The sequence below is a fragment of the Neoarthrinium moseri genome, assembly GCF_022829205.1.
Source record: "Neoarthrinium moseri strain CBS 164.80 chromosome Unknown scaffold112_Wmoseri_CBS_16480, whole genome shotgun sequence".
Classification (NCBI taxonomy): Eukaryota; Fungi; Ascomycota; class Sordariomycetes; order Amphisphaeriales; family Apiosporaceae; genus Neoarthrinium; species Neoarthrinium moseri.
In genome coordinates, this window is record NW_026055226.1 from 15416 (window position 1) to 37866 (window position 22451).

General features: G+C 52.1%; 9 protein-coding genes across 9 annotated transcripts; 5 read left to right on the forward strand and 4 right to left on the reverse strand.

Moving 5' to 3' along the window:
* Nucleotides 1-12: 12 nt before the first annotated feature.
* JN550_013338 (uncharacterized protein) lies at nucleotides 13-672 on the reverse strand (the record flags this gene model as incomplete). The annotated part of the gene is made up of 1 exon (XM_049311914.1): nucleotides 13-672. One exon carries the CDS (start codon nucleotides 670-672, stop codon nucleotides 13-15), a length of 660 nt encoding a protein of 219 aa, XP_049164673.1.
* A 504-nt stretch (nucleotides 673-1176) lies between these two features.
* On the forward strand, nucleotides 1177-2034 carry JN550_013339 (uncharacterized protein; the record flags this gene model as incomplete). Its single annotated transcript, XM_049311916.1, has 2 exons — nucleotides 1177-1776; nucleotides 1840-2034. 2 exons carry the CDS (start codon nucleotides 1177-1179, stop codon nucleotides 2032-2034), a joined length of 795 nt encoding a protein of 264 aa, XP_049164674.1.
* Nucleotides 2035-2617: 583 nt separating this feature from the next.
* On the forward strand, nucleotides 2618-6567 carry JN550_013340 (uncharacterized protein; the record flags this gene model as incomplete). The annotated part of the gene is made up of 12 exons (XM_049311917.1): nucleotides 2618-2758; nucleotides 2848-3087; nucleotides 3141-3315; nucleotides 3370-3453; nucleotides 3524-3620; nucleotides 3704-3932; nucleotides 3997-4174; nucleotides 4262-4499; nucleotides 4554-4670; nucleotides 5198-5356; nucleotides 5541-5833; nucleotides 5894-6567. 12 exons carry the CDS (start codon nucleotides 2618-2620, stop codon nucleotides 6565-6567), a joined length of 2625 nt encoding a protein of 874 aa, XP_049164675.1.
* Nucleotides 6568-6759: 192 nt separating this feature from the next.
* Nucleotides 6760-7711, reverse strand: JN550_013341 (uncharacterized protein; the record flags this gene model as incomplete). The annotated part of the gene is made up of 2 exons (XM_049311918.1): nucleotides 6760-7418; nucleotides 7498-7711. The coding sequence occupies 2 exons, from the start codon at nucleotides 7709-7711 to the stop codon at nucleotides 6760-6762; spliced, it is 873 nt and encodes a 290-aa protein (XP_049164676.1).
* A 799-nt stretch (nucleotides 7712-8510) lies between these two features.
* JN550_013342 (uncharacterized protein) lies at nucleotides 8511-11419 on the forward strand (the record flags this gene model as incomplete). Its single annotated transcript, XM_049311919.1, has 11 exons — nucleotides 8511-8625; nucleotides 8679-8834; nucleotides 8897-9048; nucleotides 9114-9472; nucleotides 9527-9687; nucleotides 9742-10002; nucleotides 10055-10163; nucleotides 10215-10565; nucleotides 10624-10987; nucleotides 11037-11175; nucleotides 11244-11419. 11 exons carry the CDS (start codon nucleotides 8511-8513, stop codon nucleotides 11417-11419), a joined length of 2343 nt encoding a protein of 780 aa, XP_049164677.1.
* Nucleotides 11420-11695: 276 nt separating this feature from the next.
* On the reverse strand, nucleotides 11696-14943 carry JN550_013343 (uncharacterized protein; the record flags this gene model as incomplete). Its single annotated transcript, XM_049311920.1, has 5 exons — nucleotides 11696-12999; nucleotides 13056-13536; nucleotides 13604-13929; nucleotides 13981-14750; nucleotides 14810-14943. The coding sequence occupies 5 exons, from the start codon at nucleotides 14941-14943 to the stop codon at nucleotides 11696-11698; spliced, it is 3015 nt and encodes a 1004-aa protein (XP_049164678.1).
* Nucleotides 14944-15671: 728 nt separating this feature from the next.
* On the forward strand, nucleotides 15672-18190 carry JN550_013344 (uncharacterized protein; the record flags this gene model as incomplete). The annotated part of the gene is made up of 3 exons (XM_049311921.1): nucleotides 15672-15792; nucleotides 15849-16158; nucleotides 16210-18190. The coding sequence occupies 3 exons, from the start codon at nucleotides 15672-15674 to the stop codon at nucleotides 18188-18190; spliced, it is 2412 nt and encodes an 803-aa protein (XP_049164679.1).
* Nucleotides 18191-18945: 755 nt separating this feature from the next.
* Nucleotides 18946-19992, reverse strand: JN550_013345 (uncharacterized protein; the record flags this gene model as incomplete). Its single annotated transcript, XM_049311922.1, has 1 exon — nucleotides 18946-19992. One exon carries the CDS (start codon nucleotides 19990-19992, stop codon nucleotides 18946-18948), a length of 1047 nt encoding a protein of 348 aa, XP_049164680.1.
* Nucleotides 19993-20405: 413 nt separating this feature from the next.
* On the forward strand, nucleotides 20406-22271 carry JN550_013346 (uncharacterized protein; the record flags this gene model as incomplete). Its single annotated transcript, XM_049311923.1, has 1 exon — nucleotides 20406-22271. The coding sequence occupies one exon, from the start codon at nucleotides 20406-20408 to the stop codon at nucleotides 22269-22271; it is 1866 nt and encodes a 621-aa protein (XP_049164681.1).
* Nucleotides 22272-22451: the final 180 nt, after the last annotated feature.

Genomic DNA, 22451 nt, shown 5'->3' on the forward strand with positions numbered 1-22451 from the left:
GTTGAGTCTATGCTATGGCTTATTCAAGTATTTGAGCTGTACAATGTGATCTTCGCCATCGAAACCAGACTGAACCTCTGCTTTAGCAGCACCAGTCTCGTTCTCGAAACCAAGTAAAAGACAGTACCAAGTCATCTCATCTACATCAACTGCGTAAGCCTGTCTCTCGCCGGTTGCGGTCCTTGGAGCATTGGTCTTCATAACCTTTCCGTATGCCGCCTCTGGCGTGGCACCCTCCTTCTTCTCGTCCCAAACGAACAACCTGATCCAAGCTGTCTCAATCATCCCTGGCTCCCCAAAATCATAATGTCGCACCAGCGGACGGCCTGGCACGAATAATTTGTTGATGGTGCTGATGACCGGCTGGAATCCGGGTGTCTGCCAGAACTCCCAATGGTCTTGGATTTTGTCCCAGTCGAGCATCCAGACAAAGGTTTCAGGATCGTCCTTGGAGAACCCCCAGCTTACGCGCCGGATGCCTTTCGCATAAGGTTTTCCCGGCGCCGTCTGCTCGATAATCTGCGATTCAAACTCGGCAGCGGCTGCAGCATGGTCTGTAGCGAAGGCCGGGTTCAATTTGAAAACCGCGATCTCCGTGACAGGCTTGTCCTGCGCCGACGTGTGAGAGATGAGTCGCTGCGTGTAGGCAGCCATTTCCTCTGCGGTCGCCATCTCGAAATGCGGTGCTGCACAAGATTTGGGAAGCGGCTGCGAAAAGTCTATACTCAGAACGTCATCTAGGACTGTTAACCTGATAATAACTTCGGTGCCTTCGGTGGATCTTCAAGATCCACCCTAACCTTGACCTAGTAGAATGTGAATCGTGGGGAAAAGACGTTGTCAGCTTGCCTTTGTCAGTTGGGTCGTGTTCGGGCCCAGGCAGCGGGGCTCTAAATCAGTATTCCCGGGAAGATCGTATTCGGCAGGATTCGGGTGACTCCACTCACGCGCTTCCACCGAACCATGAAGCTCATGTTTGGTCATTGTGGATCGAGAGGAGGAGCACCGATTACTCCCCGTGGCCGCCGGCATGAGCATTGCCTAGTCATACGGTCTTCTGAGCCGAGATCCAAAATGTCAAGGTATATGAAGTCGCTCGTTACCACATTCTGACGAGTTGTTTAGTTGTGCCCTATCTTGGCTAGTCTCTACCTACGTCTGCCGTGCAGCCATATCATGAATCAGCAATCGCTTGCAGGAAAGTCGGTGGTCGTGACGGGGGCCGCCGGGGGACTAGGTAAGGTTATCGCCACAGCTTTCCTGGACGCAGGCGCCAATGTGGCTGTCTGCGACGTCAATGAAGATCGTCTTTCACAAGCCAGAGCGGACTGGGAGGGTTTCTCGACCAGAGTCCTGGTCTGCAAGGTCAATGTGACGAAGAGCGAAGAGGTGCAGCGCTTCTTCGATGACGTGGTAGCAAAGTTTGGCCGTCTCGATATGCTCATCAATAACGCCGGCGTGATGGATGCATTTGACCCTGTCGGGTCAACCGCCGAGTCGATGTGGGATCGTGTCATATCGATCAACCTCACTGGCACTTTTATCTGTACCAAGGCCGCTGTTACTGCAATGGAAGCCCAATCTCCCTCTGGAGGCGTGGTGATCAGTATCGGATCCGTTGCTAGTTATCGTGGCGTCAATGCTGGCGCAGCCTATACCGTCAGCAAGCACGGCATGCTCGGGCTCATGAGGAACACCGCTGGCTACTACGGAGAGAAAGGCATATTCTCCCTGGCTCTGCTCTTGGGTGGGATGGATGATACACATATTAGCGAGGTAAGCCATCGCAGCCTCCTTGCTTCTGCCGACGATTTATATCAGGCGCTGACGCTTCATTAGAGTTTCTTGAACGGTCCATTCAACCAAGAAGGCATGATGAAGATTGGTGCCGTCAATCCGGGGTATGTGCCAGGGAAAACCAATATTCCTTTAACAGATGTTGCCAAGTACTGCTTATTCTTTTCCGACACGAACCTGGCCGCTGCATCCAATGGGGCGGCTATCACTGTAAACAAGAACTGGCCAGAAGCATAAGAAAAGGGATGACCTATAGATACAGACGTTGTAAGAGAAACCATTTATATAACAGGGCAAAAGTTGTAGCTGGTGTACCAGCCCACGGCTATTCATTTTATAGAGGCGTTCACAACTGCTTTCTTGTCTTGTTCAACCGTATTAGTACCTTTAGAAGTGGTGAAACTCAAGACAATACAAGACTGTCTCAATTTCATCTAATCTAACATATATGTTTTCAGTACACTATGGGCAATGTCCAAAGGGTACTGTTATGCACGCCCCAGGCAAGCCAGGATGGGAAGGGGTGCACCAGATCCCCATTGCCCGTTAGTCAGCCAAGCGGATGTCACGCCAGGGGATCCCCCATGTTCCTTCATCCCCACCGTCCAGTGATAGGCGGGCTATTGTCCATTAGCAGCAGCCCTACGAAAGTGTGACTATTTAAATGCAACCTACATTCCTTTCATTATCATGCGTCGAGTAGATTATCATCTCAAGAGGGTTGGGGTATTTTGTTCATTTCCCTTCCATTCCCGCATTCTCTCACCTCTGTGTCCAGCTCTACCCTACCCCCAACGTCATTTGGGTGTCTCTTCATACCATGGCAGCCAATGTGACAGGATCCGGGGCTCTACCCATACTGGGTGCGGCACATGTGCCTCCAGTGACTATGTATCAAGTTTTGCTCGTGGTGTTCCTAGGATATCTAGCCGTGAACAGATATCAGTACTGGGCGAGGACGGTAAGTCTTTTGAGGAACTGAGAATGTCTACCCCGCCCTCTGTACCTTCCGTTACCGATAGCGACTACTGACAATACGGGCTCATGCAGCCAAAAGTAATGCCTCTAGGTTTTGCGCCACTGCCCTTCATTGGGCCCTGGATTGGCGCCGTCAGGATCTTACGGAACCCTAACAAATTGGTACGCGAGGGAATGGCGAAGTCTAAGAACGGCCTTTTGCGGATAGCGACGATACAAGGGGAATATGTCTTGGTGACAGACAGACACAAGGTTGCCGAATACCTGAAAGCGCCCGATAGTGTTCTAAACGCCCAGGACGGATCCAACGATGTAGGTCCTTGGAACTATGGCACTCTAATTTGTAGACCTTTGAGCTGACCCAGCGTCTTGCACTGCAGCAACAGCAAATCCCCTTTACGATGGGTTATGGAATTGGCCACCGTACCTACCACACTGCTGTTGTTCGAGGCCCCATAACTCAAAGCATCAATGCTTGGACTCCGCTCCTAGACGACGAGTGTGGCCTTGCCTTTGATGACTTGATCCGTTGTTCAGTCGGTTAGACATCCTGTAACCGAAGGCCGATCGGGTTCATACTGATATCCTGGGCAGACTATGAACCAATCTCACTTTACGACACCATAGCTATCACAGTAGGGCGCATGGCTAACAGGATCTATGTTGGCACTGAATTCTGTAAGCGATATGAATATTTCGATACGTCACGCGATTTGTCTTTGTCTAATCTAGGCCGGACCACGTATAGGTCGAAATGAAGAATATCTCACGAACGCGGCTGATTACGCTCAAGCTGTAGTTATCACAGCAGAGCTGATCAGACCTTTCCCTGACTGGCTTAAGCAGTAGGAACTTCCCTTTTCTTTTCCTGCCACGCAAACAAGCCGGCATACAAATGTTCATGGCAGTGGTGCTAACAATCTGTCAGTATCTTGATACGATTCATGCCAGTCATGCGCCATCGCAAGAAGGGAGAGAGCTTCCTCCGGACCTTCATTCAAGAAAGATTAGACGGAAAGCTAGACGAATTCGGGCAAAAGCCCACTGACCTCGTCCAGAGACTCATTGATGCTGCGCCTCCCATTGAGAAGACCGTCCCGCAGCTTGCAGAGCGGGTTATGGCTCTCAATGTAGCCTCGATACACACAACCACTATGGTAAGTTGCAATTCGAATCTACAGAGACGCGACAAAGACTGATACAATCTACGCCAAACTCCAGACATTTACCAGCGCCTTGTATAGCCTAGCTGCGGAGCCCGAGAAGTATGCGGAAGTTCTACGAAACGAAGTATTGGAGCACCTCGAAGACGGACAGATCACTGCGGGAACGCTCGCGAGTCTTCCAAAGATGGACAGCTTTCTGAGAGAATCTGGGAGGTTCAACAATGCAGGGCTAAGTAAGGATTACAAAATCGATTCCCCTTTACCCCATCTCGACACGTACTTCTCCTAGCTGACCGACTGCTGACATGGGGCTTGAACAGTGGCGATGCAAAGGAATGCAAGGAAAGAGTTCAAGTTCAGTGACGGCACTGTAATTCCACCAGGCGCAAAGGTCGGCGCCGTCACACTGGCTCTTCAGCGGGATCCCGAGGTTTTCGAGAACCCGGATGTGTTCGACGGCTTTCGTTTCTACCAAGCAGAGCCGTCAGAAACCAAGCCGAGCACCATGGTCAATACTGGCACCAACTTCCACCTCTTTGGCCACGGACGGCATCCATGGTGAGTCTGCCCACAGAGAAAACTTTGGGCAAAGCTAAATCTGGGAACACACAGCCCTGGACGATTTCTCGCGGTCCACGAGATGAAGATCATGTTTGCGAAGCTTCTATTGAGATACGACTGGAAACTTGCACCGGGTACGAAACCGGAGCCCTTCTTCATCGCCACTATGTGCATCCCGGACACGAAGCTCAAGGTGTTGTTCAGAAGAAGGCAGCAATGATAGACTGGTGGTGGCAATCAGGATCGCAATGTTCCCGCATGGTCATGAGCACCGCGACTTGTAGACTCGCTACTATCGTTTGAGGCAAAGCGGACGCTCTGGCTGGCCGAAGCAGAACAGTGCTGTCACCCTTGTTGACTCAATACACAGTGCAGTACATACAATAGTACCATAGTTGCAGTACCAATTTGCGGTTCAGCGGGGCACCGCGACAAGACCCGAACACGAGCGAGTACGATAGCCACCCGAGAAACACCTGCAGCCTTGGCAATCGTTAGCGCTTCAGATGCTACTCCACCAGCTCCACAGCCAGTAGCTTAATCCAGACCCTTGTCATTATGCCTTGTCATGTTCCCCCATGTCTCTTGTGAGTGAAGACTCGGATAACTCCCGAGACCCGCTCACCGCGCCCCAAGCCGCAAAATTGCCCAGATCATAGCATGCCACACCCAGTACCTACATGCTGTTACTGCAGGCCTGGGACGCTCCCGAGAGTATCGAACCCGAAGTCACTGGATTTGAGATTGGCCGAGTCCGCTCGTATCGTCAGTCGGACCTGGAATTGCGGGAATGAATCGGGGCTCAATGCTGCGTGCGGCATCAAGAAGATCTCATCCGAAGAGCCGCACAGGCTGTAAGACCTGCAAGTCAAGGAAAATTAAAGTAAGAAATCCACCCCCGCACTCCCCTTGGGCGACTGCTCATCCTTTGGGGTGTTCTCGACGACAATGGATCTGATTGCTGTGGTACAAGTGTGACGAAGCCAGGCCCGCATGTGGCAACTGCATAAAACACAATGTTGATTGCGACTTTATCAGCCTGGAGAGCCCAAGATCGAACCTGTCTCCGGGTCCTCCCCAGGGGTTGGATGTATCGAGCTTAGAATTGCTGCACAACTTTACGACGAGCACGTTCGCCACTCTTTCCGAAAGCCTCATCCTGCGAGACTTCTACCGGATCACCGCCGTACAGCTTGGTCTACAATGCGAGTACGTCATGAGGACGCTGTTGGCGGTGTCGGCGTTGCATCTCGCCTATCACCGCCCCGGCATGCGAGACCACTACCAGTCGCTTGGGATGGCACATCACCAGGTCGCGACAAGAGATGCCAGTGAGCAGCAGAGCGTTTCGCTTCTGACTTTTGACAATTACGGCTGACGGAGATGTGCAGTGGCGGTAATGGCCGACCCAAGTCCTGCTACAGCAGAGACACTCTTCCTCTTCTCCTCTGTCACCATCCACTTCGCCCTCGCGTGTCCACGAAAAAATGATGGCCCTCTGTTTATCGAAGAGAGCGGGTTCCCCGAGTGGATGTTCCTACTCCAGGGCACACGCGCCTTTATGCGTATCACAGGCACTCAAAGCAGTGGCCTAATAACTCCCCTTCTTAGCCACGGTACCGATCGTTGGCTGGCCCGACAATCCAACCCCGAGCCGACGTCACGCGTTCATCAGTACCTGGACAGTATGCGTTCTTTGATTTCGCTACGCCAGTCCGACGTGGAGTTGCGCAACATCTACATTCGGGCCATTGATGAGCTGCAAAAGTCGTTTTCCGTATTCGAAGGCGCAGGAAGCGAGCACTGCGACTTGACCGATGCGTTCGTGTGGATCTTCGAAGTTGCCGAAGACTTGCTCCCGTTACTAAGAGTGCCAACTCAGGAGGCCGTCGCTGTGTTTGCCTTCTTTGCCGTGCTGTTGAAACGACTAGAGAAGCACTGGTACCTGCGAGGTTGGGCTGACCACCTGATCGCCAAATCATACGACCTGCTGGACGAGGAACACCGACTTTGGATACAATGGCCACTGGAGGAAACAGGTTGGATTCCTTCAGGCCGGCCGTGATAGACACAGGGGTGTTGTAGTCAATATAATCCCTTATAATGGTCACTAGTGAACCGTCTGTTTATTAAGTAACGAGGCTTGCTTTCTAGATGTCTAGATTTTATATTTGTATGGTATCCTTTCTTCTATCTAGATGGTCTATGAAGCTGCTAAACAAGTCTATATAAATGTGCACGTCATAACGTCCCGGGCTCATTCTCCCGAGGAAAGTTCCAGGTCATTACTACCTGGCCGTACTTCAATATCGTCAATGTACCAAACCAGAAATATGACCATCACCGCTGTCATCAGCACAGCGTCAAAGACATAGAGAAACACTTCGTGCGAGATGAGGTATCCGCCATTGCCCTGCAGATACTCAATCACACGAAAGACGCTTCGTACGAGAATCAGGGCGCTAACTGCATACAGGACGTTGAGGTGGCGCTTCCAATTGACGGTCTTGTGCGCAGATCCGACAATGCTAGAGTGAGCAAAGCGGTACTGGAAGATAACAGCGGTGATCATAAAAAATCCAAACACCACGATCTGGACAAAGAGCCCAGCAATGATAATCTTCTCGCCGATATGGAAAAGCTCCAAAGTGCCAGCGGCCTGTATACCGCCACCGCCGGCTTGCAAGGAAAATGAGATAACATCGCTAATTACGAACACTCTGGTAACCCAGGCGATCGGAATCAGCGATAGCTCTTCGGCTCTCAAGGTGCGAATAAGGCGCCCGAGAATCATATAGATAGAGGCGGCGAAGAGGGCGGGAGCGACGAGAATGAGAATGGCCTGGATAACGAAACCGCCGATCGAGAGCGTATCGAAGTGTGACCAGATGCGGCCGGCGTACCCAATCAATTCAACTACAGAGCGGTTAGTGGACTTGCTACAGGTGTACCTGGGCGGACGCCGCTGCGACCTGGGTGCTGTGGTAATCCTTACAAAAGCCACCAACGGTGAATGCGGTGAAATAATAGGATCGGTGTCGCTGGATACGCCAGACGTGAAGCGCGGATAGAATTGCGAAAACCACAACAAAAACAATTGCGGCAGGTAACGAAGGGGTGTATCGATACAGCCTGAAATCGAAAGCGCCGGCGGCGGCAGCCGCAGCAGCGGCGGCCGCAGCGTCAGTACCGCTGGTCTGGTCGGCCATTGTGACGAGGAGGAAACGAGTGTAACGGACCCGGTGGGTGGTTTGCGGATAGGGGCACCGTGGTGTCGAGCAGCTTGGGGGTTTGAACTTTTTATAAATCGCTCTCGTCCGCGAACGGTGCCGGCACACTGGGACCTGGGATGCATCTGCTTTATTAATAAATCCTCGAATCTGACTCCATACGAAAAGTCCGAGATATACGAGAACGCGAGCCAATACGCCAAGAGCTACCGAGATAGCGGGGTGACCCGAGCTCTCATAGAGGACTGTCAAGAAATTTGGCCGCCGCTTGGCGCATTAGCCCGCTGGGGCGAAGCACGACACGTACAAGGACTTCGTACATAGCATCGCAAGCACCAGCATTACTAGCCAGAATTACATGTCTCCTCAGCCTTGGGGCCCCGAGTAGGATGCAGCCAGGGCAGCGACCGAGGAACTGGGCTGTAAATATCGGAGCCCGCTTCACAGTGTTCAGTCCGAACTTTTGCGGAGTCACCGGTGGGAACGAGTCGTGGGTGCATGGTCCTCCACAAGACACTGACTAGAGCTACGATTTCATCCAGATGGCAACGGGACTGCCGAGACTATTGTAGCTAGCGACTTTAGCTCGAAACACAGATCATTTGTGAAATCAGAGTGTGGGCACGGGGGCAACCTACTGGACAATAAAGTCATTCTAAAGAAGCTTCTTGCATTGACGGGAAGTTGGTCATTTCACGCCTCGGAGCTGTACACTGCGAAACTATCATAAACGCAGGTTCTGCAAGCCTGGCTGCATACTTATTCAGTTGCAACAAACATGAGCTCATTGAGCACTTCGAACAGTGCCGCCCCTTCGGCTGCAATGGACGCCCCGCCGCCCTACGAGCTGCACTCGTCAGGTAGTGTCCTGGCCAGCTCGGCGGCTATACAAGGTGCGCCCCTTCAGATGCACCGAAGAATGATGGTTGACCAAGAGTGAATATAGCGGATGGCTCGATAAAAATAGGTTTCTCTTCGCCCGATCCCAAGGCTGTTACGCAACTGCTGCCAGCTTTACCCTTATCTCAGCCTGTTCCGCAGACAGTTTCGCACGAGACTTGTCCCGCCTTGAACATCGTCATACATGTAGTAGGAAGCCGAGGTAAGTGTCGCGCAGCAGCATTTTCAAAGATAACATATTCTTAACTCTCTCCTGTCGGGTAGGCGACGTGCAGCCGTTCATTGCGTATGGGGTCGCTCTTCAGCGCCAGGGACATCGAGTCCGTATTGCAACCCACAATGTCTTTGAGCGATTCGTGAGGGACTCGGGACTGGAATTCTATCCGATTGGTGGAGACCCTTCAGATCTCATGGCTGTAAGTACTCAGCATGATCCGGCCCTATCAGAACGACACAAATGTTAAATCCATCGGTTATTTAGTACATGGTCAAGAACCCAGGCTTGATCCCTTCTCTGGAGTCCCTTCGAGGCGGCGATGTTGGTCGGAAGCGAGCCATGATCAAAGAAATGCTGCACGGATTTTGGTTGTCGTGTATTGACGCGGACCTCGTCTCCGAAGCGCCGTTCGTCGCCGATGCGATAGTCGCTAACCCGCCCAGCTTCGCTCACGTTCACTGCGCGCAGGCCCTTGGGATACCCGTTCATATCATGTTTACCATGCCTTGGACTGCCACCAGGGCGTTCCCTCATCCGTTGGCAAATATGAGACAGAACGATCTGGAACCGGCGGCTGCGAACTGGTTGAGCTATGGAGTAGTGGGATTAATGACTTGGCAGGGGTGAGTTCTGTACAGCTCGGTTGAATACAGTAGCTAACCACTCCTTGCCACTAGGCTCGGCGACGTGATCAACACCTGGAGAAAGCATGAGCTCAGTTTAGAAGAAATTCCAGCTTCTATGGGCCCGTCGCTCGTGGAGTATCTGCAGGTGCCACACACATACTGTTGGTCCCCTGCCTTGGTGGCCAAACCTGCTGATTGGGGTCCCGAGATAGGTTAGTCACAATGCTGATCTGTCTATATCTTGAACTAACCTCCCGGAACGCCAGATGTTTGTGGATTTTTCATGCGCGACGAACCCCAGTACACTGCGCCAGCTGACCTAGACACTTTCCTTGCGTCGGGTCCTCCTCCGTTGTATGTAGGTTTTGGAAGCATCGTCCTCGATGACCTTGAACGCCTCACCAATGTCATTTTGGAGGCCACTCGCAAATGCGGCGTTCGGGTGATCATATCTCGGGGCTGGAGCAAATTAGGGGGCGGCTCGCCCAACTCCAACACCACCTTCTACCTGGACGATTGTCCCCATGGTAAGTATCCGGTCATGCTGCGAGAGGAACGAAAATACTAACGCCAGAGTAGAGTGGCTCTTTAAGAGAGTTTCCGCCGTGGTACATCACGGTGGCGCTGGCACCACAGCTTGTGGTCTAGTGAATGCACGCCCGACTATAATCGTCCCCTTCTTTGGCGAGTAGGTTGCACAAGCTCTGGTATTGTGACGGCATTGCTGATTTACGTGCAGTCAACCTTTCTGGGCAGATGTCGTAGCAAATGCGGGAGCTGGACCGCGGCCAATCCCACAAAAAGAACTGACTGTTGAGCGTCTCGTCGAAGCCATTGAGTTTGCAACCTCCACCGCTGCGAAGAATGCGGCCGAGACGTTGGCCTTCAGAATGAGACAGGAGAAAGGGGTAGATACTGCTGTTTCCTCGTTCCATCGCGGCCTCCCAATGACGGGCATGCGATGCGAAATCCTCCCTGATCAGGTTGCTCGCTGGATTCGGGATACACGCGGAAAGCGTACCAGGATGTCCGATGCCGCAGTCGCGGTATTGATCGCGCAAAAGAAGATTAAGATCGATGAACTGAAACCGTGCGTATTAGAGAGCGTCAGCCCAAAATCAAGTAGTAGTACTAACACAACTCATCAGCCTACGGAGTAAAGAGTATGATACCGATGTCCGCAGATGGGATCCACTGTCGGGAGGTGCAGCTTCTACCCTGGGAACCATAACCGATTTCACGAAGGCCCTCGGGGGTGTCTTCGTGGACCCTTTCACGTCGTACAAGCGCGTAAAAGGAGAAGGAAACGGTGCCTCGGCTGGCGGTGCCGCGCTGAAAGAAGTGGGCGTGGGATTTGGATCCATGGCCGGGGCTCTCACAAAAGGGACGCTGGTGAACACACCGCTGGCGCTAGCTGAAGGTCTTAGGAACGTCCCTCGGCTATACGGCGAGGAGGTGCAAGATAATGGGAAGGTTAAGGATTGGCAAAGCGGTGGGAAAGTTGCTGCCAAGGTAGGTTCTCAATTCAGACGGGGTAAGCCCGTGAGGTTAACGATAGCAGAACTTTGGGTCAGGATTCTACAACGGCATCACCGGCTTCGTCACACAACCATATAAGGGGGCCAAGGAAGAAGGCACTCTAGGCTTTCTGAAAGGAGCTGGCAAGGGTACCATTGGGCTTATCATCAAACCAGGCGCAGGTAGGCTCATCTCGCGATATGGTCAACGCACCGTTCAGTTTTCGACGCACGACTAACAATTTGGACAGCGATGTTTGGTTTGATGGCATATCCTGCCCAAGGTATATATAAATCGATCAAGGCAGGGAAAGGTTCAGAACACTCCATCTTGAAATCCAAGTGCGCGATGGTCGACAAACTCGTGTCACATAGCGCAGAACATATGAGAGTCGACGAGGTTCTGAAGGTCTTTGGTAGTGTTTGAAGATAGGACGGATGAAACGGGAAAGGAGTTTTCGGCCCTGGAAAGACAAGAAAGCTGTGGGTGCCTCAGGATAATTTGGTGGCCGTCGCAAATAGTGAAGACTCCGAATATTTAGGGTCATGTCAGAGGGGACCCTCTCGCTGTTCTCTTTCAAGGCTTGAGCAGAGTAAGTAGTGCACCTGGGCAGCATCAAAATGATGGCTGCAAAGAACTAAGAAGATTACTGAAAGTCCATATTTGCGTATATTGCCTTTGGAGTAACGGTTAGGGCATCGATCACTCTATGGGTATTTTTCTCAAAATCCGAAGTTCCACTGGTCCAATAAGACCAAAATCCTGCCAGTCTTCTCCGGTATAGTATGTTGGAGACTGCGGCCCGTACCCTATACTAAATATCCGATCCACGTTGGCTTTAACCGCGTTGAAAAGAGTTGTGGTAACCGCAACCTCAATGCTGTTGTCCCCGTCCACAACAAATTTGGATATATCCACCACTGGGTTCGCTGGGTCAATGGGAGGGACTTGCTTGCCATTGACCCAGGCCCTCAATGTGTTCAGTACAGGCCCAAAGCTGATGATAACAGCTTCTTTGCTATCTTTGGATAACCTAAATCGGCTAGAGTACGTCCCGATCCCGCTGGCATTTTGAATCCCAGCGATCTTGGTCCATGGTCTGAGATCTTCCAGTGTCCCTACGTTGATAGTGGTCACAACCCCTTCCAAGGTATCATTATTGGCAGATGGACCGTAGGCTTCAACAACCAAGTCCCAAGGGCCCAACGCTTTTACCCCTTCATCGGTGATATTTGGTCCGAGCAGAGTCGCCCGAATCCCATTGCTCAAGGTTACCCATGCCTCGGAAAAGTTGCTTACCCACGCCTCCAAGCATCCACTGTCCGTAAGGCGGATGGCCTCGACATTCGGAGAGCGGGCGACAGCGTGCAATGCAGCTGGCGTGGTTCCTTGCATAGGCTGAAAGGCAACTATCGTCGTTTGGTTTGCCTTCAAGCGAACTTCTGTGGTGATGCCGTGCGAGGTTGCTTCATATAATGCTATTGGGATCTGTTCGCCGTTCCATGCATTCAGGACTACGGGCTTTGTATCACAAGGTACGGTGAATGTTACGTTGAATATAGCATCAGCACCAGTGTTATACAAATATACATACTCGGACTTGTGCTCGGTGTCCGATGTCCAAAACGTGTAGAGGCCGGAGGCGTTGGAGCTAGCACTTAGGTTGGCGCGAGCTAGTACTCCGTCCGCAGCGAGTGTTGACGGGGAGAATTCCTCGGGGCTCAATAGGCGCACAGCCTCGTGCTCCAGTAGCTTTGCCACATTTGCTGAGACTTCCTGCTGGCCCATGGCCCCGACCGTCGTGTTAGGGACAGAACCTACGATATAGATAGGTAGTCCACCTTCCGCAAACTCAACCAGTGCTGCAGATGCACCCGGGGTAATCTGCGTCTGGTTGTAGATGACCAAGGCCTTGTAACCAGGGCCATCTGTGGCAAGGACACCGTCGGTAACCACTGCTCGATCAGATACAAGGTTTGCAGGTCCCAAATACTCGAAAGTGTAGCCTAACTGTGTCAATCCCCATCCTTTCCACCGCCACGCATAAGGGTGAGGGACTTACCAGCCGCGTTCATATGACTTTCAGGAAATACACCAAGACCAAAGCGGTAAGGAATCTCAAAGTAATAAATTGCAAAATCCACCTTAGGTATGCCGCGTTGCATTATCATCGAATTCCTCGCCGAATATGTCATGAGATCGTCGAAATGTCGCCAAGCGGGTTGTCGGGGATTCCACATTTCCGAGAACTCGAACTGAAAAGGGGTGTATCCAGGCCAGGTTGTACCCACGTAGTTGCCGCTGTAGGCATATCCATGGAGTACCATAGTATTCACGCCGGCAGCTAGAGATCCATCGAGAAGACCTCGCAGCTCCGGAAGTCGCTGTTTGTACGCCCCTCCAAGGACTGCACCCACCTCTGTCGATATCACATTCCGCCCAGCCAGGTGAGCCGCGCCGGTAAATTGGCGGTACATATTGATACTCTCCTTGAAGCCTAGCGACTCGAGTTCTGGAATTTGAACATGTGGTACTGCTTCGGTCTTCATAGAGTTAACGCCGGTTTTCACACTGGAGGGCAGAGTCCCAACATCGTGTAGAAAGACTTACCATATCGATAGGCATATTATAGGCAGGCTGTGTAGATAGTTTGAGACCTTTTGAAGAAGCCCATTCCCCATAATTCTGCACATACTCTACATACCCCTGGCTCAATGCCGCTTTGTAGTCTTGCACGTATAGTCCTCCGTCTGGCAGGTATTCACCCAATGTGTACGTTATATTATACGGAGGAAGGTATCCGCCCCAGGCATTTGTGGCGTGAAACAGAATCGGCAAGTATTTAGTGATACTATAGCCATGTAGGGACTCAAAACGAGATAAAAGGCCGTTCGTCCAAGGCAGAGCTGCTTGTATCTCCATACTATCTTCCCAAGCTGGAAAATGACGGTCAGTCATGGACATATCACATGTGGGATAGTACTGACCGTATTCGCCAACTTCTTTTATGAGAGTAGCTATGACCTCATCGGAGAAAATCTCCTCGTCCCAAAAGTCGGTCATCTTCCTAGCGCCGGTTGCGCTCCAGTGGTCCACTATCCAGGAACCATTGCCCAAGGCGGTCGTAGCGTTCGAGACCGAGACGCAACTTCTTTGATTTGTGTAACGTTCGTAAATACCAAAGACTACCCAAGTCTCATTGCCTTCCGGAGCCGTCCACGCGATTTCACCTTGTGTTGTAAGATTTGTCAAATCGATCAGGCTCGTTTCATTAAGAATAGACATGTAGAAATACTCATCCAGTAATACTTCCGTAACGACTTTTCCGGCTGTCACGGCGACGAGTTCATTCGTGCCCCAAGGCTCAGGGGGGTTCATAAATCCCGTCAGCCTGTTGAACTCGACGTTGGGCTCCGGCACGGGCCCTTGATAAGTTTCTCCAGACTGGAGCGTCATGTTTCCATATACAAGTTCCTTAGCCAAGCCTGGAGTCCCTACGGTAGAAGGTACACCGGCACCTTGATTGGCGCCAAAGGCGAAGTCAAAGGCCAAATCATGGGCAGCACTTGCACTTAAGGCTGCCGCAAACACATCTTTAAATGCCTCCGTGCCGAATCCGTAGATGGTCCAGTCAGTAAGTGCTGGGCCAAGCCCATAATTGTAAAACGGGAGAAACTCGAGTCCCCCTGCTCCCGCCGCGGCAATGTGATTAACATCGTCAATAACGGATTGACGGGGTACTGAGGCATCGGGGAGCCTAACGTCATTAGTTACGTAGCATTAAGGTACAAGAGTGGTCATTCAACATTCACATACCAGTAGCGGAATTTTGGTCTGTATGGAAGCGCGGGCGCTTCGAATCCTGGCACCGCAGTGTCTGCAGCTTCACTTCTGATTGCCACTAAGAAACAAGTCACTGGGATGAAGGTTTTCAGGAATCGTGAGATCATGTTTGTTTTCTTGCCTCGGGCAACGATCTTGACTATCCATGGGAACGTGGTCAGGGACTTGGTCTAGGACTTGTTCGGAATAACTTCAAGTCACAACTGGGGTCATGAGAGGAGAACAGCGAATGGGCTTAACACACGGCGGTTTAGCACCAATTATAGTCAAGAGTACTATGGCATCGCTTGCAGATGAACAACTCGGCTATTGGGACAAGGTCATGGGAAATGATGTCAACGAGAGACGATGTCGTAAGTGCCGAAGGCGTAAACAGCGGCCTTAATCTTGGCTATGTCCACATCAAGACCTTCCCCAAAGTGGGATCTTCCGAGACCGATGTAACTTCATCTGTTGGATGGTTTTTCATGGGGAAGTGTGGGGTATCCCTGGTTCGCTCCGAGGAAAATGTGGGGTTACCCCATGTATAGGTAGGGTATAAACAATGGGAAGAGCTAGATCTCGCATTCGGAGCGAGTACGGTTCGGCTCCAGGGTGATCCTCAGTGAGCCTGGGCAGCGGCCTCGGTGGGATGTGTCCCGAGCAGGCTTTGGAAGTCTTCTATTAGCCATGGCAAACATACAACCAAGGGTGGAACACACATCATTGGATAGGGAGGAAAGGCCCCCCCTAAAGACTAAGGGATATAAGTGAGGCCCAAGGTCACTTCGAGGACCTGCTCTGACTAAAGCTGAGCCCAGCTACGCATGTTTGACATCGCTCAAGTCACAGTGCGATGATAAAATTAAAAGGATGGCTGCCATTGGTAGCGCTCATCGCTACTACAATCGGTAAACCTCAAAATGGAAATCTGGCCCCGAATTCGGATTTCAAGGGCTTGTCATTTGACAATATCGGTGAGTTCTCACACTCTAGAACTCGACAAGCAAGCCATCTTACTGTGGTGCGTCAGAATGGGCCAAAGCAACTTCTAGAGCTAGCAAGTTCGTTGCGCAATTGACCTTGGACGAAAAGATTGGTATCGTCACTGGAAACGCGTCAAATCTTCAAGGATGCATTGGCAACATAGACGCAGTGCCTCGACTCAACTTCCAAGGAATATGTATGATGGATGGACCGCAGGGAATAAACCGTGCTGAGAGCGTCAGCGTCTTTCCTAGTGGTATAACGATGGGGGCTACTTGGGATACCAGCCTCATCTACCAACGTGGGATGGCGATGGCCAAGGAGTTTAAGGGTAAAGGAGCTCATGTTATGCTTGGGTACGATTCCTCAACTCCTGCGGGGTCAATTAGTCCTGACTGACCTTTCAGACCTGTATCTGGACCACTCGGCCGCAACGCTCTAGGTGGCCGCAACTGGGAAGGCTTCGCGGCTGACCCGTACTTGACTGGCCTCGCCATGAGCGCCTCTATTGCAGGAGCACAGTCCGTCGGGGTACAGACGAGTTCGAAACATTTCATCGGGAATGAACAAGAGACGCAAAGAACACGGACCACCTCGATCGATGGGAGCATCGTTGAGGCGGTGTCATCCAACATAGATGATAGGACACTTCACGAACTCTATCTTTGGCCCTTTGTCGATGCAGTCAGAGCTGGTACAACATCAATCATGTGTAGCTACAACCGGGTCAACCAGGAATATGCATGTGCCAACGAGAGGTTATTGACAGATATTCTCCGCGACGAGATCGGCTTCCGTGGCTACGTAGTCTCGGATTGGTACGCTACTCACAGCACGTTGGCGACTGCCAATGCTGGCCTTGATCTAGAGATGCCCGGTGTATCCTTAGCCCAGGATCCTACATACTTCGGTGACGCCTTGCTCGGGGCTGTCTCCGCGGGTAATGTAACGCAGAGCCGATTGGATGACATGGCTACTAGGGTTCTGACACCTTATTACCTGCTCGAACAGGACAACGACTATCCCACTGTCGACCCTGCCTCTATCTACAACTATGTGTTCCAGGAGGTTGGGTGGGACAGCCCTTATATTCCATTGCTACTGCCACTGCTTGGAGATAAGGAGCCACCTGCTGGTAGGGACGTCCGTGGAGACCATGCCTCTCTTATCCGAAAGATAGGTGCCGCAGGTTCTGTATTGCTCAAAAACGAGGGCGGCATTCTGCCTCTGAGTGCTAGTACGACTATGAACATCGGTATCTTCGGGAACGACGCCGGCGATCCGACAGATGGGCTCACTGCCCTCTTGACGGATGATCCGCTAGGTTTTGAGTATGGCACCCTTGATATCGGTGGAGGTTCCGGCACGGGACGTCACTCAAATCTCGTTTCGCCGTTAAATGCAATCAAGGAGCGTATTGCCAACACCGGAGGCAAGGTACAGTATCTATTGTCTAACTCAATCATTTCTGAGAATAACTTTCGGACCATCTACCCTAGACCAGACGTGTGCCTGGTGTTCTTGAAGACTTACGCAGCGGAAACCTACGATCGAGCTTCCTTCGAGGCTGACTGGAATTCGACGCAAGTCGTCACTAACGTTGCCAACTTTTGCAATAACACCATCGTCGTCACACACTCTGCTGGAATCAACACCATGCCCTGGTCGAATCACACAAATGTCAAGGCTATCATTGCCGCCCACTTACCCGGCGAAGAAACTGGAAACGCAATAGTCGACGTCCTCTGGGGGGAAGTCGAGCCGAGCGGCCGACTACCCTACACGGTTCCCAAATCGGCAGCAGACTACGGTATCCCCATCACAAACCTCACTGGACAAGACGTGGGGCGCTATGGATGGCAGGCAAACTTTACCGAAGGTCTGATGATAGATTACCGCCATTTTGACGCTTTCGATATCGAACCACTCTTTCCATTTGGGTTCGGACTGAGCTACACCACTTTCGAAATGGCAACGCCGGCGACATTTACCAGTCTCGTTCCGAGCGGATCGCTAACGCCGACTCCCGACGCAGCTGTCGAGATTCAACCAGGTGGCAATCCTGAGCTCTGGTCTACCCTAATCACTGGGACTGTTGCGGTCAGAAACACTGGCACCAGAGCTGGTGCTACCGTGGTTCAGCTTTATATGTCCTACCCCAAATCTTCTGTGCCGGATGGGACGCCGCTAAGGGTCCTCCGTGGGTTCCAGAAGGTGTATCTTGAACCTGGGGCTGAATCGGTGGTGTTATTCAACCTCACAAGGCGTGATGTCAGCTTTTGGGATGTGGACGCGCAGTCTTGGCGAGTGCCAGAGGGTGAATTAGGGTTCTACGCTGGGTTCAACTCACGGGAACTTGTTCAGAATGCAACGCTTATATTGCTGTAGGAGACAGGCAAGTGCTAGAAAATAAGTGCGCAAATGATGTCAATAACAGGGTATAACCTAGTTCAATTTAATTGAAATTATATGGAAGTTGTACAGACCGCTTTATGGGCTCTCCGCCCTTGCCCTACGCTCTTTTTCCAGTGTGGTGAGTGAATACTCCAAGATGCTAGAGGCATACATGAGACTTCTCATCTCAATTTCGAAAACGTGACACTATATTTGTTTCTTCCTTCTGTTGGATTTGTCAGTAGGAACCTGTATAGGCAAGAGTCAAAATGCATCAGCAACCACGGCGGTCTATCTTAAGCAGAGTACTATGAGCCCTGCAGGAGCATCATTCACTTCATAGTAGTCTCGTGTAACTATCATGGTCATTGAGACGGCGGCTACAGTGGATTTGAGTGGATAGAGAGTAGGACTGAAGAACAACTGTTCCAACGTACAGGCTATGAGTAGAGAAAGTCACCATCTTATAATGCATTATGAAAGGCCACTTAGCGCGCATCTGCAGTACTTTGAATCAGGCTGCACATCCATGAACCTTTCTATATACAAGTAGTTGGCATGTTTAAGTCACGTCGTGCCACCCGGGGAATTCGGAACCACATTGGAATGTATATAGCCCTTTTGGGAGGCTAGTTTGCACCGTGTGATTCTCCAACAGTTCATTCCAAGAAGATGGATGGTATGGCCTTTTCACTTATCCTATGCTCTTTGGTACTCTTCGGCGTTGCTCATTTGACTATTCTAGATCCTCAGTCTCTCATTTGCCTTACATTGAGGTTTATCCTCTTATTCCGCATCCAACCTTTCCAGCTCTCATATTTGCCATCCTCAGCGGGCCAATCCGCTAGATAGTCTGGGCAGGTCCCCTTGAGCACCTTCGGTACGCCATGCCATGCGTAGCGCGATTCCTCCGACATATATATAGCATCGCCCGAGCGCAGACGAAGAAGAAGATATGGTTTTCTCGTAAGGGGATCATTACTCTCTGATGAGGGACTCTCGCCAGTATTGGGGGCAATCATGAACAGCGCATCACAGCCGATACTGAGACTTACGAGCCCCTTGTTCGTCTCCTCGCTGACGTCACGGTGCATCATCATTGTATCTCCCGGACTGTAGAAGTTGACGATAGCAGCTTGGGCCAGAGTTGCTGGAAACAGTGTCTGGAGGAAGCCAGCGATATCATGTGGGAAGTTTGGTGGACCCTGCTCCGGATATACGCGGTTGGTCCAGTCATATTGTCCCCCAAGAGTGACCCAGCTGAGCTTGCGTTCCATAACCTGCTTGATGGACAAAGGTTTGTGCACAGTGGGATCCTTGGGGACGAATTTGATGTCCGACTCCGGCGGAAGCGAAAAGAAGGAGCTGTCCTCGTGTGCTTCTAAATAGGGGAGGTCGTAATGAAGGTGAAGATTTGTCTGATGTGTGGGGTTACTGAGGTCTCGGTGGACCATGCGAGACAACAGTGTCTTCTGTGTCGAGGGTGGTATCAGGCCCGGCGCAAGAAGGAGCCCAGGGAGGATGGGGTGGTGGAACAAGGGCGCATCCGACACATCACCGTCCGGTTCCCACTCGGCGCCTCCAATCATCTGCAATGCCCGCCGGACTTCTTCCGAGGGTATGCGGCCGGACAGGCGAAACTCGCCGAGATCTTCGGCATCCCTTGCGGGGAGTTCATCTATGTCTGGGTGGCCTACAAAAGCCGCATGATCGGTCTTTTGATATGACTTCCAGAGGGCCCTGAGCTCATCTGAAGGTTGCTCATGCGCATCCAAGCTCTGCAGGTCGACCGCCATCTTTGGTGCAGTGCCCTGCGGCGAGAAGGTGCGATGTGATCATAGGACAACTGTTCAGGATTATCAGGAACAAGGGTTGTCTCTCTGACTTCCCAAAGACTGCGTCGGCGGCCGGCCTGGTGGTCGTGGTCGTCGGGAACTTCCGAGCAGTTGGCCGAGCACGGAGCGCTATGCTAGGGGGCATTCACTACGGTAATCCGCGCCACAAGGACGAATGAAAACCCCGGCTGCCGAGCCCGAGCGGTGAGGGCTGGCAGAAAAAGTTCCGGACCTGCGTTTGGACCCTGGTTTTATCAACACGCTAATGACATAGGTACGGAACACATGCATGAGAGCTGATCGCATTCGACAACTGCAGGCTTTTTCAGAGTCAAAGGTTGGGCCCCCGCTCCCATCTCCAGCAAGATCCCCGGATGCGTCCAACTCGAGTCACTCCTTTGCGCATGCCGTCTCTGCTGCGGCCCTGCCTACGGAATGTTCGCCCTCGACTGATCATTCGCCGCGGTGCGGCGACCGAGCGCCTCGAACCACGTCTATTGCAGGCCACGTCTCCCTTAGCCGAGCACTTGAGGGATCTGAACTTCTGGGAAGCTCGGGAAGCTCGACACAGCCCACAGACCGCGGCACCACGGCCACGGTTGGGTGGGAGGACAGCCCAACGGAGTAAGGAGAGGCTGACAGGCGACAAAGCTCGTGTCAACATCGTGAGCGAGAAACTTTGCGACGATACCATCTCGTACCTTGCCAAATCTCTCGAACGGCACAAAGGATGCGATCTTGTGGACGTATACCCTGGTGCTGGCCTATGGAGCCGCAAGCTGAATGAGTTCTTAGAGCCACGTACGCACATCCTGATGGAACCGGACACGAAGCTCTACCGGCCGTTCCTGCAGCCATTGCTCGACTCCCCAGAAGCGACTCTGGTGCCCAAATCTGGCATCGTCTGGAAGGAACTCGATGCGGTCTTAACCCCCGAGTTTCTGCCACACCAGAAGCTGGTCGATCGCAAGTCGGAGGAGGCAAACCAGAGGAACGATACGCTGCTCGTGACATGCAACCTCGCATTCTACCCCAAGAAAAAGTTTGTCGGGTTTGATTCGGTCGCGCTGCTCGTGCTTCACCAGTTTGTCGACTCGATCAAGTCCAGCGGCCTGTTTCAGAAGTATGGGCAAGTGCGCATGCTGGTGTGGGTACGCCGTGAAGACAAGGCCGGCATCCTGCCCCGTGTCATGCAGCGGCGAAGACGACAGGCGAATGAAACCGAGCTTCTCTGCGACTGGGTTCACGAGGTAGTCGGCTACGACGGCCGTGACTCCAGCGTTTTCGCCAGGGACAGCACGATAGATCGTGCCAGCGCGCTGGCTACGCTAAAGAGGATGCAGGAAGCAGGCATCACAACCCCGGAGGGAAGAATGTCGGAAGCCCTCAAAACGGCGATGGCCGACTTGGAGCAAAACAGGCCAGTTGTTCCAGGCAGCGTGCCTTCCAGTATTGAGCGTGCCTATAGCAGCCTCCTCGAGTTACCGCTGAGTGCCGATATCAAGGTCGGCACGGAGGAGTTCAACAAGAGACAGAAGTCCCAATGGCGATTCAATGGAGATGTTCGGAGATTCCAGTTCATCCACGATCTGCAAAAAATGATCGACGACGCAACTGCGATGAGAGAGGCCGGCCGCCCGGCTGAGGAATGCGAGGCTCTCGAGGCGCGGTTCGACGATCTCTTGAGCCGCACGACGCAGGTAAACGCGTCGGACTTTGGAACGGCCAAAGACAACCTGCACATTTGGCGCCAGCCAGAGCCTGTGATGCATTGGGACCGGCGAGCGATAGAGCCGTTAATTGCATCTCCCCAGGAGTTTTACCCCAACGTGGAGTGCTGTCTTCTTGACATCCAGCCCAAACCGATCAATCGAATAATGCGACACATGGGCCCGGGGTCGGCTCACAATGGCGAAGCTGCCGAGCTGATCATGCGGCTGCTCTGGGGTACACCCACCCAGCCCATCGATCGGGCGCTGGATGCCGTCTGGCCGGGAGCTGCGGACTACATCATTCCACGGTGCCCGAGCTTCCGCGACCCGGCGCAAGGCGGTGTCAACGTGAAAACGAAACACGCACAGCTGTCGGTGAGGTTACTGAATCCTACCCAATGGGAGGAGCTCCTACATCATTGGAGCGAATGGCCCTTTCAGCCGACCTTCCCGGAGCTTGTGTCCCGATCTCAGGATGATGGAGACAGCGACTATGATACTAGCAGCGGTGGAACTGCAAACTACTGATGGAATAGCTTGGCTCAGCATCATCTCCAGGAGACCTGCACCAGCTGAGCTCGTGTAAGATATATCTGTGTATATATATATATATATATATACGTGTACCTATACGTAGATGCGATAGCAATAACCCAACAAGACTACACGGAAACTTTCTGTAGAGCTCTCAAAATGGGCGGTGACAAC